The sequence below is a fragment of the Buceros rhinoceros genome, unplaced genomic scaffold, assembly GCF_000710305.1.
Source record: "Buceros rhinoceros silvestris isolate BGI_N320 unplaced genomic scaffold, ASM71030v1 scaffold17067, whole genome shotgun sequence".
Lineage (NCBI taxonomy): Eukaryota > Metazoa > Chordata > Aves > Bucerotiformes > Bucerotidae > Buceros > Buceros rhinoceros.
The window spans coordinates 30,954-44,323 of record NW_010421730.1 but is presented as its reverse complement, the minus strand read 5'-3'; the positions used below and the strand labels follow the sequence as shown (position 1 = coordinate 44,323).

The following is a 13,370-nucleotide window of genomic DNA, read 5'->3' as shown; positions in this document are numbered from 1 at the left end:
CTGCTCCCTCCCCTGAAGAGGCTGGGGATTATGACTCGTTTTGAAAAAGGTAAACTAACTCAGTTGAATAGCCTCCCCCAACCTACAGAGCGCTGGAAACAAAATACAGCTGAGCCAGAGCACGGTTTGCGTGACTTCAAATACCAAGACTTCACCTACCTCAAGGCAACTCCTGTTTACTCAGCCTTTTTGCAACCAACCAAGAGAAAAAAAAAAAACCTTGCAATCCATTACATTTCCGTTTCTCCTCCATCTGGCAAGCTTCCAGGAAACAGGATACAACTAGCCAAGTGTGCAAAGGCTTTACTAATCAGATTGCCAAATATACATTTATCATTCACGTCCTAGCCTGGAGGAGCGGGGCTGCTCGTTAGAAGGCTTCAACTGCAGCTCTCCAGCAGGCAAGGACCCACGTATCGAACTCTGCTTTCAACACTTTCAACACGCTTCCCTCTGCGGCAGCACGCTGCAGCTGGGAGGGTGGAATATATACATAACCAGGTTCATTTTAAAGACAGAAATGAAAAATTAATAGCATATAACATAGCACAAGTACAGCATAAAAATTAAGGTGTCGCTGAAACCATCCAGTCACGTTTTTCACGCGTTACCTCTTTTCAGCATGTCTCAAAAATGGTCATGTAACAATCGTGCCCTGCCATGCTACAGGCCACAAAACATTTAATTTGCTGCCTCTTACTCGTCGAGGCACACAGACAGAACAACAGGCATCACCTGAAGTGGGGTATAAATGTGTATCACACTGACCAAGAGTCCTCCCGCTGACTCGATCGCGACTGCCCTTCCCTTCTTTGGAAGCTGCCCAGGACTGCGGGTATCCTGAATCCGCCCAGCCGAGTGACATCTTGGAGACCTCTGCAGCGGAACCACAGTTAGGTGTCACCACACAGGGCTGGCAATCTCCATCTGGTTTCGGATAACAATACACTGGCTACTTTTTCCATGGATGAACTTGCTTCCCCACTGAAACCCTGACATGTCACCATACATCACCTAATTCACGATCGAGACAAGGCTGAACCTTCCACGTCCCTTAAAGACTGTCCATCACTACTCCTCTGCCCGCTCAACATCTCCTTTTAGCTCTCCAACTTTCACCTATTTATTTTCATCTCATTGGAAAACATTTCATTGTTTCCCCGCTTGCACTTTTTGCAATTTCTTTACTTTTTTTGCTGTCTTACATCAAACTGCTCTGCCATCCTTACATGCCTGTCCCTAACAGCAACTTTTTCAGGGTTCTTTGTGCTTCCCACACAAACCTGAGTTTTACTTCACGTTCTCCTGCAACAGAAGTAACCTTTTAAAATGCCTTAGAGACATACATGTTCTGGCTATCACAGATTAAATTTCCTAAAACTTAAGAAATGAGCTTCAGGTTCCACTAAGTCCAGAGAAGCAGCCACTTTGGAACGGAATTCAGTTCTCTAACAGATGATGCGTAGTTACATGGTACAATTTATTCATCAAGGTCGGAAGCTTTACACAAGTGCTACAGCCTTTCGCAGGTGCTTGGGGCTTCCTCGTGCAGGGAGACCATGCCTGGCCAGGGCACACGCCTGGGCGCAGGGCTCCTATCCTCGCTGGGCAGCTGCGGAAGGGGACGGGCTGGGAAATGGAAGCCATATCGCTGGTCTTAACTTTGCTTTGCTTATCTGCAATTAGCAAACTGCCCCTTTGGGACTTTCCTCAGCTGCAGCCTGCTGCACCACTTTGAAGCCAATCAATAACCTACAGATTACTCCCAATTTCTCCAGGCCAATTTACCATAACTAAATGGATACTTTGTTCTGCTTCTGCTGCTAATGAAAAACGCGTTTGTCCCCTTCTGCATTTCCTGCAGTAGTTTCAGCATTATACCACCTCAACTACTATTTATAAAATCACGTGTGTGTAAGCCAAGACACACCAGGACTGAAACGGAAAGCCTGTAGCTACAGCCAGCACTGAAACTGCACCAAACCCATCCAGCTGAGCAGGCACTTCTCATCCTGAGCCCCTCCTTTCCAGCAGTTGCAGCCTTCTCAAAGTTACACTGAACATCAACGTACAGCTTGTTTTCAGAATGCACTCCTGGTCTAAAAATTTAAATTGTGTAAGTAAACTAATCTGATTGATTAAAAGAAGTCTAAAGCCTGTCCATATCTTCTACTGTTTAATGGTCAGCAACAGTCACCAGTGCTCACAGCAAGCCAAAATGTGGCTTTACAATATTGCTTTTCATGGGCTATCAAAGAGTATTCACAATTATATTTCTTTTCTTATTAACAGGAAAGTAAATGATGATGGATTTTGAAGAAAGGGAGCACTCCCATCCATGCAAATTACGCTCTTATCATTCAATTTGCAAGCAGTAGCTGTGTTTGGACAAGGTCTCCTTGAAGTAGAGCCCACAGGCTACAACTCATATGCACCGAAGAAAATACACATAACCTAAAACAATTATTATGCTCTACGAGCTGTTGAAGCAAGCTGTATTCGAAGTCCTGAATAGCATTCTCGAGCAAAAAAGAGCAGTTTGCATGCATTTTCTAAAGTGTATGTGTCTTAAACATCAGCAACGGTATCATGTTGCCTAGACAACTGGTAACACCTAGACTAGAGCAGTAAGGACAAGTTGTTGCAGCGAGCAACCTTGACTCCTGTCACCCCCAAAGCAGAAAGCAGAACACTGTTTATAAAATGGGCTGCCTTCTCCCCAATTGCCTTCGCACATCCTACACCGTGTTGTGATAATTTTCCTTTGCTCTGCCAAAGGCCTTTCCCTTGACAGCTATCTCCAGGCACTTGGATGAGGCTGATCCAGGCCATGCCACTCTGGATTTCTATTTCCCTCTAATCTCCCACCGCACAAATAGCAATCATTACAGATGCCATCATTTTTTATTCAAGAAGGAGCTACCCAAGACAAATAACAGACCTTCCTCACCGTGATGCCCAAACTTAAATATTTCAGTGGCCGAATAGGGGGGAGTTGGGTGGTTTTCAGCATTTTACTACTTCTTCCTGTCCCCTCAAAGAGCCATGTCCAATATACAACTTCTTTTTGCTGTGGATGCTGAGAGATCAGGGCACCTCGCCGTGCTATGGGAACGACTTCCATAGCCGTGGGCTGGCTGCTGAGAATGCAGGGCTGGATTCGTGGTTGCCAGCTCCAGTCCAGAGGACTCCATCACTCAGAGGGCTCCGTGGATTTGATACTGACTTCTCCGCAGGCCAGGGCAAGGCTGCCCACGAGGGAGATGAGCTCTCTGCTGCCCATGCGGATCAACAGATGGGCCGCTACAGCGAACTCACAGGAGCTCTTCCAGCATCCACACGCTCCTTCCAAGCTAGAAGTACGCTTCACTTCCCTAGTCTGTGAAGCAGACACCCGGGTGAAAGTAACCCAGCTTGGTTTTGATCAACTGGGAGGCAACAAGTGATTCAACTACAGATCTGTGCTTTTAGCAGATACTGATTTGGATGCTTAGAAGGTTTCCAAGATCCTATGTGGATGGTTAGACATGAGAGGGTAAAAAAAAATTACTGTTGAGACATTAAACCCTCAAAGCAGCTTCAATTTGTTCATACAGCCTGTCTCTTGCCCCGGCATTTATTGGCTTTGCAGGCTTGGGATCTTTTGAACGACGATGCATCCAGCAAATGACACTGCACAACGTGGATTAAACCTACGTACATTTGGCAATGAAACCTCTGTTATCAGTTTTCTGACCACTTCAGATACATACTGGGTAAATACAAGACCCAGGTTTTGTAGATGCCTTCACAGTGAATCACCTTAGAGAAATGGGAGTAATTTTCAATATGATTGATTTCTTTCAGATTTAGGACAACTGTTAACTTTCTCCCAGCTGGAAAAAAGCAACTAATTTATCAGAATCATCTAGAATTTTGCTTTCATATAGGAAGGGCAGGAAAAGAACTTTACATGAGTACTAGATACTACTTTTGTGCCAGGATAACATCTGCCAAAGCTAATTAGGCACGAGTACATCAGTACTCTCAAAAAATATACCAAAATACAACCACCCAAGAGGAAGGGAGGAAAGGAGGTAAAAGAATGACTTAATTCCTCACTATGTCTTCATGTGGTAACATTACAGTGTCATACCTGACGATATGACAGCAATACACTCAATTAGTTTCTCAGAATAAGGGGATATTGCCCTTGCCTCCAACATATACAGGGTTTGATTTTTACGTTTATCTCTGGCTAAGGCTTTTGCAGAGCTACATGTGACCCTCGGACACATGCGTCTTTTGCCCTATGCTCCAATTCCTGACACCAGAAGGAGGAGGTGGACTGCACGGTACAAGCACTGTTTGCAGGACTCTACCTGGAGAGACCCAGCCCGATTGCTGCTCGGACTACCCTTCGGCCCCCAGGAGTTTCTTACCTGGTTTATATGCTCAGACAGCCCCAACCTGGCAGCTCAGGCTGCATAATAAATTCAGGCTCGTAAGACGGGTCTCAAAACATTAACACTATGAAATTCAGCCTCCAGGCCATTTACCTGAGCCAGCTCCTGTGTGCCTGTGAAAATAACGCTGAACACTAAAACCTGGAGACGACAGATAAGGAAAAAGTTTTGTTTCCCTCTAAAAGTACTTTCAGCAGAATAACCAGTCTTGGAATCCTTACACACAACCACAACTTTGGAAATGAACGTGTAGAAACAGAAACTGGAAAGAAACTTCCTCATCTTCTAAAAACAATGGAATTTATTCAACCTCCTAGCATCTGTCCCCACAAACAGGAAAAATATGCAACTGTTAAGCACAGCAAGAACCTTCTACGCTAAAGAAATATTATTCTTGTATCAGCAGGATTGAGACACATCCAGAATCAAACTAATTTAGGACTCACATAGATAAGAAAACATTAATTAAACACAGGTTGGCCAACATGTTTTTAAACATCACTTAGCATCTAGTGCAGACCAAGTAGGAGATGTTTAAAAATATCTTAGCTGACTGCGGTTAATTCTACTTGGGAGTCTTTGCCTAAAGGTTTGTCTTGACTAGAATTCGAAGGTGCAAGTCACAACATGCCGACACACACAAGGCAGCAAACATTTCTGATGTATGCTAGCCGGTCAAGTTGAAGCTTAGGCTCTTAACTTGCTGCCACATGTGAAACCTACACCTTGCATTTTCTTCATCAGAATTTTACCTCTTGGAATTCAAGCTGGAACAACTGAGGAAATTACCTCCTCCAGCTGTTCAAATATTTGATGCTGGCAGATGGACGAAGAGCGCTCATCGGGTTCCTACCCAACGTCAGCCAGCTGGTTTTGAAAGAGCAACAGAGGACATCTACGCTGGCTGCCTTTACAATAAAGCAGCTGGAGAGAGCTCCCTGCTCACTCCCCCGGTCTGCTGGTGGGGCTGAATGGATAGATACGGGGTGGCAATGTCTCTAATCGTACCAGATAGTTTCACAAGAGGATGTTTAACCACAGCCTCTGTTACCACATGTCAGCTAACACAAGGCATCAGAACAGCTTCTCATGAAGATTCATCCTTACCTCTTCTACTCAAAACAAGCACTCTGCCTCCAGCTTCCCCCTGCAAATCCTAGGACTGCTCATGTTTATGAAAGGAAGACTTGGACCATCTCATTAACATTCACACGCTACCTTGAAAACACCCTTTTAAAACAACGAGCACAGAAAGACAAAAAAAGTCCTTCCACCAAATGCTCCACAGCCAGGTAAGGAAAGACACTACATCCCGAAGAACAGCTCAGCCTTGGTGGCCTTGGCAGAACTCCAAGACATGCCTTATTCATAAAACTGAAGTAATAAAAAAGACAGACACTCCCCCTCCCTCCCCAAGGATAATACTACTTGGTGCTGACGCAGAAATTAGAAGGAAGGGGACTATCTAAATTACACACTGCAACAGATACTACAAAAGCAAGCAGCTGTGACATCTCAGCCAGGTGGTCATCCTCAGCTGCAGTCAAGAGGAAAAATAACTCTAGTCCTTTCCTTTGCAGATACTTCCTGATTACAACCTTATGGCAAAGCCACCTCATTTTCACTGCCAGTATGCATTTTAATTAATCTTTGTGTTCTTAAAATATACTTGGTCAATCAAAAGCCACATTCAGAGGCTCTGGCTGAGGGGGGAGAGGGGTTTGAGATGTTTCAGCAAGATCTCTTAGTGCTGTAATCGGCACGGATATAAATAGTCGAGCAAATTCTCAGTTGTACTATTCCTTTTCCTGAAAAATTAGTTGCACATGTGCTGTCTCTTGCTCACTGGTTATTCCTCAAAAAGCAGATCAGCACTGTCTCTCAAAAAAGAAACTTTTATTATCTAATTCTTCCTTTTATCACTTTATTAAGTTAGGGAAATAAAGTTTTGCCCTTGACTGATAAAAAAAAAAATATGCGAAGATAGTGTCACAGAAGAGAGACTGTTTCATATCACGTATGAACAAAAACCAGAAGCACATCAGACCTTGGCATCAGCACCCATCTGGAAGGTTATTGAGCACTGCTGTCTCTTGGTGCTTTCCGAAGGGATTATTTTCACTGCAGTATTACTGGGCATGAAATGGTCTTCAACACCACAACAGTCAGAGAGCAGAGAACATCCTCCCTAACCCTTGCTGGAGAAGGCCAGAGCCCTGACCCAAGTCTAACCGGTTGGGAGGTGACCAGTGCTCCCCTTTGACAACCACGTGCTTGTGTCAGAGGCACCCCTCAGGCAGTCAGCAGGACAGCTTGCTGTCCTCTGCCTCCCTACTGCCAGCAGCCAAACAGCCAAATCCTCATCACCCAAACCCTACCCGTCAGTGCAGGGCAAACAAGAGGACAATATTTTAAGGGGTTAAGAGTGGAAATCAAAACAAAGTTAAAAGGTCATTAAGTCAAGGAGACTTTTGCTTTATTCAAGTGGTTCAAGTTTGTAAAGCCAGACTGGAAAATTGGCCAAGAATAAAAATCATTTTGATTTCCCTTTCTTGTTGAGAGAGTGCCTTTTTATTTAATCCAGCAGAACATTCACAACTACAGTGAATGGAAATCGTATAGTTAAAATCCTTCACACTACCTTAGATAACTTTGAATATTAGAGGGCACCGCAACCATTTAGAAGAGGATCAGAACGTAACACAGCCTGACTCTTGCAGTTAAAAAGTCATACCGGAAAATGGTTTCTGCTTTCTAAAAACACTGCATTATCTAACGGTATTTCCCTCTTCGAGCTTTCTATAAATACTTTAAGGTGTGGTTAGAAAACCGTGGCCAAGTTCTTCAAGGATTTTTAGTTTCTATATCAAGTTCAGGGCTGCAGCGTATTTACGTTAACATTTTCTGGAGAACACACTTCATTAACTGCTGTGGCAAAACCCTTGGTGGTCTGCTCCTTGCTGACTCTGACCGTTGCTGTTTCAATCATTTGCAAATCATTTCCAGATGGGTATCAGTTACACAGAGATGGAGCATTTTTATAACATTTATAAATAGTGCAAGAATCCTACAGACATATGATAAGCGTGCTAGGCAGTGACACACACGACGAGGCTGCGAATGGGGGCACGTGGAGCACATAACCCAACGGGCAGGTTCTGCCCACAGACCAGCTGGAATCCCTCTGCTTATAACCTGCGAGTAACATCAGGTTACTACAGTACAAACACTTGGACCATACCTGCACATTTGAGATTTTGCAAGTGAGAACGCTGCCATTTCATGTCATTTCAGATGTCCTCTTCCACCTGGCCCTTACTGCCATTCTGGGCAGCCATCGGTCTCCCATCTGTGTCAGACCTGCCAGCCTTGTGCGGCTGTCTCAGATAACCTGGCACATCTGAAAACAGCACGGGATGCACCCAGTGAAGCACCTGGGCTGCTGCCCCTTCGATGACGTAGAGGACACCTTTTAAAGGAGCAGTCAGCTTTCACCAGTCTGGTACGCTGCTGCTGCCGCCTTTACTCTCTAGTATTCATTTTAGAATTGGGAAAATGAACTGTGAAGGCCCTCCAGACTACCAAATAATTCACTGCGTTAAGGAAACGAAAACCCACATTTCAAATGGCTCCTAGCACATTTTTTAATCCCATCCACCTCATACCCGCACTGCACAAGCCTCAATTGCTACCTAATACATCTCACTGCCTGCCATTTATATGCAATTAAATTCTGTGATGCTGTTTTGCAATATTAGTTAACTAACTCTGTCAGGAGCTGATCTCCCAGAGCATGTGACAAACAGCAGGGCTAAAACATGGTATAAAGAGAAAGGTGTCCGGGGCTGGCTCCTGGGTGAAGAGCTACTAGAGTCCGTGGTGGTGTGGGAACTTACTGCATTCCCACTAGTCTGTGGGATTTTCATTTTCTTTAGATGCGTAATTCTGGGAAAAGTTCTGGATGGAAAAGACACTTCCAGCACTTCTAGATTTCAACACCCTTTCGCTTCAGTTCTTTCTCCTCTTCTTTGGCATGGAGACTCACACCCGGGTTTGTGTGCTGAAAAAGCAACTTTGCTAGAGCCTGGCAGGCAGAATTTGGATCTGTGCAACCATAAATAAAAGCAAGGAAGAAAGTTTTAAGATCACCTTAAGAGCGGAGGGGGAAATTGTGGTTGTACACTGGAGAGTACAACTGCTTGGGGTTTTCTGTCCACAAACAGCAGAAATAAAGACTGAAAACCTTCTGTACCCCATCCTACAGAGAAAAAAGAATGGGCAGAACGAAATGAAAACATGTTTTGTCCGATGCTGGTCATTTCTGTTAAGGAGGGAAGCTGCTGTGGTTTGAATCCACTTCAGTCTGCTACATTCGCTCTGGAAAGAACATGAACTGAAGCAAGGAAACCTGGGTATGACTTGGGCATGGTTGACCATAACCAGGTCTTCAAAGAAAGGGAAGAACCCTCCCTCATTTCACTGCTGATGAGCAGTGGCCACAGCCCCTGCCAACAGGCACCAAACTCAAAGCCAACTGCTGCTGCGCAAGGTTACTACCAACTCACAAGTGTCGGTTAGTGGTTTGTAACCCAGAGGTGCGGTACGCAGACACTGCCTGCTTAGGGCTCTGCTCTCTCCTTGGTCCTCTTCCTGTCCTGCTGCAGCTCTGAGAGCTGTTGGATGGAAGAGAGCTTTTCTTTTTAACCTTTCTGGAGGTTCTCCTACCTCTACAGCTGTAGGAGGTAACTCAGACATAAAATGAAAATTGTGTTTTTCTTCTATTGTACTAAGGATTTATGATTGATTAGAACATGCTCAAACATTTGGCAAGTCTCATTTTTACTGTAAAGTTGTTGAGTCTTAAGGTTCTTTTTTCCAGAAATTTCTTTAACATTTCAAGTGAAAATGCCAGGAACGATTTAAAGCTCCTGGGTGTTCATGTATAATTCTGAGCTTAATGCTAGCCTGTTTTTTGCAAACTGAAGTGCTGGAATTTAGGGGGACAATGAGGTACACGTAGCAAATGGCTCTTAGGCAATAAGCACAATAGATGGTGGCTGAAGGCTCTGCCTTTTCTCTTTACCTCCTGACACACCCCAGGGTTTATGGAAGTTACACAACATGCACACCCACCAGTTAGATTTTATTGCTTAATTACTTATAGGGGATAAAAAAAACCCAACATTAAGTCTCCCACACTCATCTCAAGTTGGGAAAACAGAATTGTTTGGGTTTTTTCAACTTTTGCTGTGAAATATGACTATCAAGAATTTGGAAAAAACTGGACTACAAATATAGTCTAATAAAACACACAAATATAGAGCAGAGCACATTATAAAGCACACAAGGAATGCTGGCTAGTACATGTTCTGAGCCAAGCAAACCTTCCCAGGCTTCTAATCTTTTTTTTTTTTAAATTGACTACTCATACCATAGAGCCTTTCTTAAAGTGTGTCAATTACACACATGCACCATTTGAAATCCTGGTAAATCTCTCTTCCTTCATGAGGTATTCTCAACTACATCGCAAATTTAAGCAATGCCTAAAATCAGAGGGAATAAACCAGAACCTGTTAAGCATGAAACAAGATATCGCACACAATTCATCTGACAGAAATAAGCTCAACTGCACTTCCTAATTGTACTGACCCAAGCCAAGGCTACTTAAGAAACAGGGAAAATGGAGTTATTTAACTGTATTGGTAACGGTAGCTGCTACATTATCAGGATGTAAGAGAGACCAAAACTGTAAGGGGAGGTGGAACACCTTATTACATCAACCGGTGCAGCTGGGGTGCAAGGGAGAAAAATGAGAGAAGCTTTCGGGAACACAAGCCTTTCCTCAGGAGCAAGTGATCCGACTCTTAGCGATTTCCCAACAGCTCTGCTCCAGTGAGGTGCAGGGTTGTACTGGTTACAGCAGATAACCAGAGTCAAAAGGTTCTGGGCTCTACCTGCAATTTTACTATGGGGTTAATTTATCCTCTTGCCCTCTACAAATGGCTTTCATTCTTTGCTTAAGTCTCCTCGTCTGTAAAGTCAGAATGCTTCCCTGCTTCATCAGGGTTCGCTTCCTTGGGCAAATGAGCTGTCCTTTCCCTAAGGTGCATGTATTGAGAAATCTCTCAACACAGCATTCATAGTTCCAGTCTAGCCAAAGTCAGGAACAAGGACAGCCTTACTTTGTATTTTAAATGCTCCTTGAAAAGAAAAATGCTACTTTGACCTGAAAGTGTCAAGAGAAGCAAAGCAAATTGCAGTGGGTTTGTCTTACCTATTGCTTATTCCTGGAAGTTCTCAGTGCTCTCTGACAAAGGCTGAACCACAACCCTCTCTTCATAGATAAGGAAGCTAAGACATACAGAAGTCACTTGTCACATAACAGTGACAATAAAGTCAAAGCCTTCTCCCTATTTATTGTCTCTGAAACCCAGTCTAATTTAGGGCTATGTGAAAGGATGCTTCTACTTTGCAAAGGCACCTCAGTTAAGACCAGGTCAGCAGAACACTGAACACATGAGCCTTGGCACAGCTTGAGGATTCAGAAGCGCAAGTATCACCTAAGGAAAACCTAAAAGAAGCTAAAAAGAGAGTGGGACAACAGGGAGATGGGAACTGGAGAGAGAATTTCTGCCAGAGAAACTCAGAACAAGAAGCCCCGTACCACAGAACTGGAATTTCTGATGCAGGTCAGGATGGGCTCGGCAGCGTTGCTTCTGCAGCCTACGGGGGCAACGGGAGCGAGCTGCTCCATACATGAAACAACAGACATTTTATTGAACTTATGCAACAGCTATACTGTAGCTCCTTCGGAAACAAATGGTAATTACACACCTTTCATGTTATCTTTGAATAACACTGTAATTTGTATGTGTCATCACTCCAGCCATGATTAAAATAATTACCGTAAAAAGTCCCTTGTAAGTAGCATTTACTGTTCCGGTTTCCAAACATGTACAGGATTTTTTTTTTTTTTTTACAGTATAATTGCTTTCTCTGTTCACAGTGCAACTCCACACTATTCCCCCACCCACCTTCCACTTCACGCAGCCATCCCATGTTGTAGCAAAACTTGAACGTGTGTGAAATACTTACAGCTCTTCCAAGAAGGGAAAGTTCTTGAACGCATCCTCTGGTAGCCTTGTGATGTTATTCATGCTGATATCTCTGGGGAAGAAGAAATATAGACTTATCAATAAACAGTACAGGATTTTTACATTCCAGGAAAAAGAGGAAAAAAAGAAAGCCTAATCAGATGGTATGATAATAGAAAATAGTATTCTAGCATCACACTGTAGTATCTCTTTCTAGAAATTTGCATGCTAAGCTTTCAAAGCACAATACTTCGAGAATCCAGTTGCAGCAAAGACGTGGGAAGTTGATAGAAATACCTTCTGACACCTCTAAGGAAAAACATTACTGTGGAACTACAGGGTAATGCATGTACGGAAGAGGCTGTACGCTACTGCTCTCCTCAGGACTAATTTCTACCAACTTACACATGCATACAATTGCAACAGAGATGATTAAGGCTCTAAAACCACAGCATATGAAGAAATGAAAAAAACAATATTGCGACCACCCACCATGCAAATTTTCATCCCACAATGTCTTTAAAAATATATATATGCATTGGGACTTAATAAAGAGCTTCTGGCAAACAGGGGTTCTGGAACAACTGACAAGAACAGCAGAAACATGTCCTAGCTCTACCACAGTCATTTTTTTCCCCTACAAAACCTATAGAAGTCCTCCAGGTAATAGTTTTAAGCAGATTTCTTTCTCAGTCCATGAGCAGAGACAGGCCAGCAGCAAGTGCTTACACGATAGGTATGCAGACCTGTTCAGCTTTTTTCTTTCTGAAGGAGCAGTAAGTGGCAAACCTGGTGCCATCACCTCAGGTTCACACCTACATAACCATCACAGGTAATCCAGTTCTAAAGCAAGTTATTACTCAATGTGAGTAAAAGTAGCACAAAAACAATTCAGTTTGATAATTAAACTAATAATTGCCTAACAGTTCATGACATAACCCAAGTTCTTACTTTCTACTTGGTTGCTGTATTTTTTTTAATACGTAGTTTAACGAGCAATTCAGTGAGACTCATTAGTACAGCCCTCCCAGCTTCCTTCTGCTTGCTGTCTGCCACATGTTGTTCTCTATCATCTAGGTGCCACCTCCCCGTGTATTTCGGGTAGAAAGCAAACAAACCAAATCCTCCATCTCACGGACAGTCAGCAAGTCAGATTCAGCACCACTGAATCTCCCGCACGAAGACCTGAAGGGTGGGTGGCTGCATGCAGGACGGCAGATTTTGTTTGCCACCTAAAAAGCTCGAGGCAGATGTTCTTCGCCCATCCATAGCCACCACTATTTTTCAAACATCTGCCTCAACTGCAATTATTGCTGCTTCTGATGAGGCAGAGAAAGGTCTGTTTAGATTTTTCCTGCTATACTAGAAGGGCACAAATCCCTGAAGAATTATCTTGTATCAGCAAAAGCAACCCGTTGAGAAATTAAAAAATTTCACGGTCTGGATATCTTCCATGGCTCCCACCCATGACAGCACTCAGCGCTGACTTTAGGGCGTTCAGAGTAAGGACCCTGAGGGGAGCAAGGAGCACGTGGAGAGGTTGGGGCTGCTTCTGAGGAAATGGTGTCTCAGGACATTTGTGCTTTCTTTCATGATGCGACGAACTGAATGCCACATCAGCACCATATAACCTACCAAAAATGTTGCAGCAGCTAATTAAACCACTTTTTTTTGCAAAGAGTGTGCATGTTATTGTTTCAGTCGCTAGCCCATAATGTCTAACATAGCTCATCAGTTTCCTTATTTATACTGATAACAGAATGCACTATAAAAAAACCCCCCATAGTTACTGGGGGAAAAAATAATATATGTTTTTCACCATGGCAGTTGA

At 43.5% G+C, this 13,370-nt stretch overlaps 1 protein-coding gene across 1 annotated transcript in view; it reads right to left on the bottom strand.

Moving 5' to 3' along the window:
• LGR4 (leucine-rich repeat containing G protein-coupled receptor 4) overlaps positions 1-11,612 on the bottom strand; it is a gene marked incomplete at its 5' end in the record, with an annotated part of 42,212 nt that extends 30,600 nt beyond the window's left edge. The window contains one exon of the mRNA XM_010139800.1: positions 11,541-11,612. Coding sequence (XP_010138102.1) covers positions 11,541-11,612 — 72 coding nt within the window. The remainder of the gene's footprint in view (positions 1-11,540) is intronic.
• Between the last annotated feature and the right edge of the window lie 1,758 nt (positions 11,613-13,370).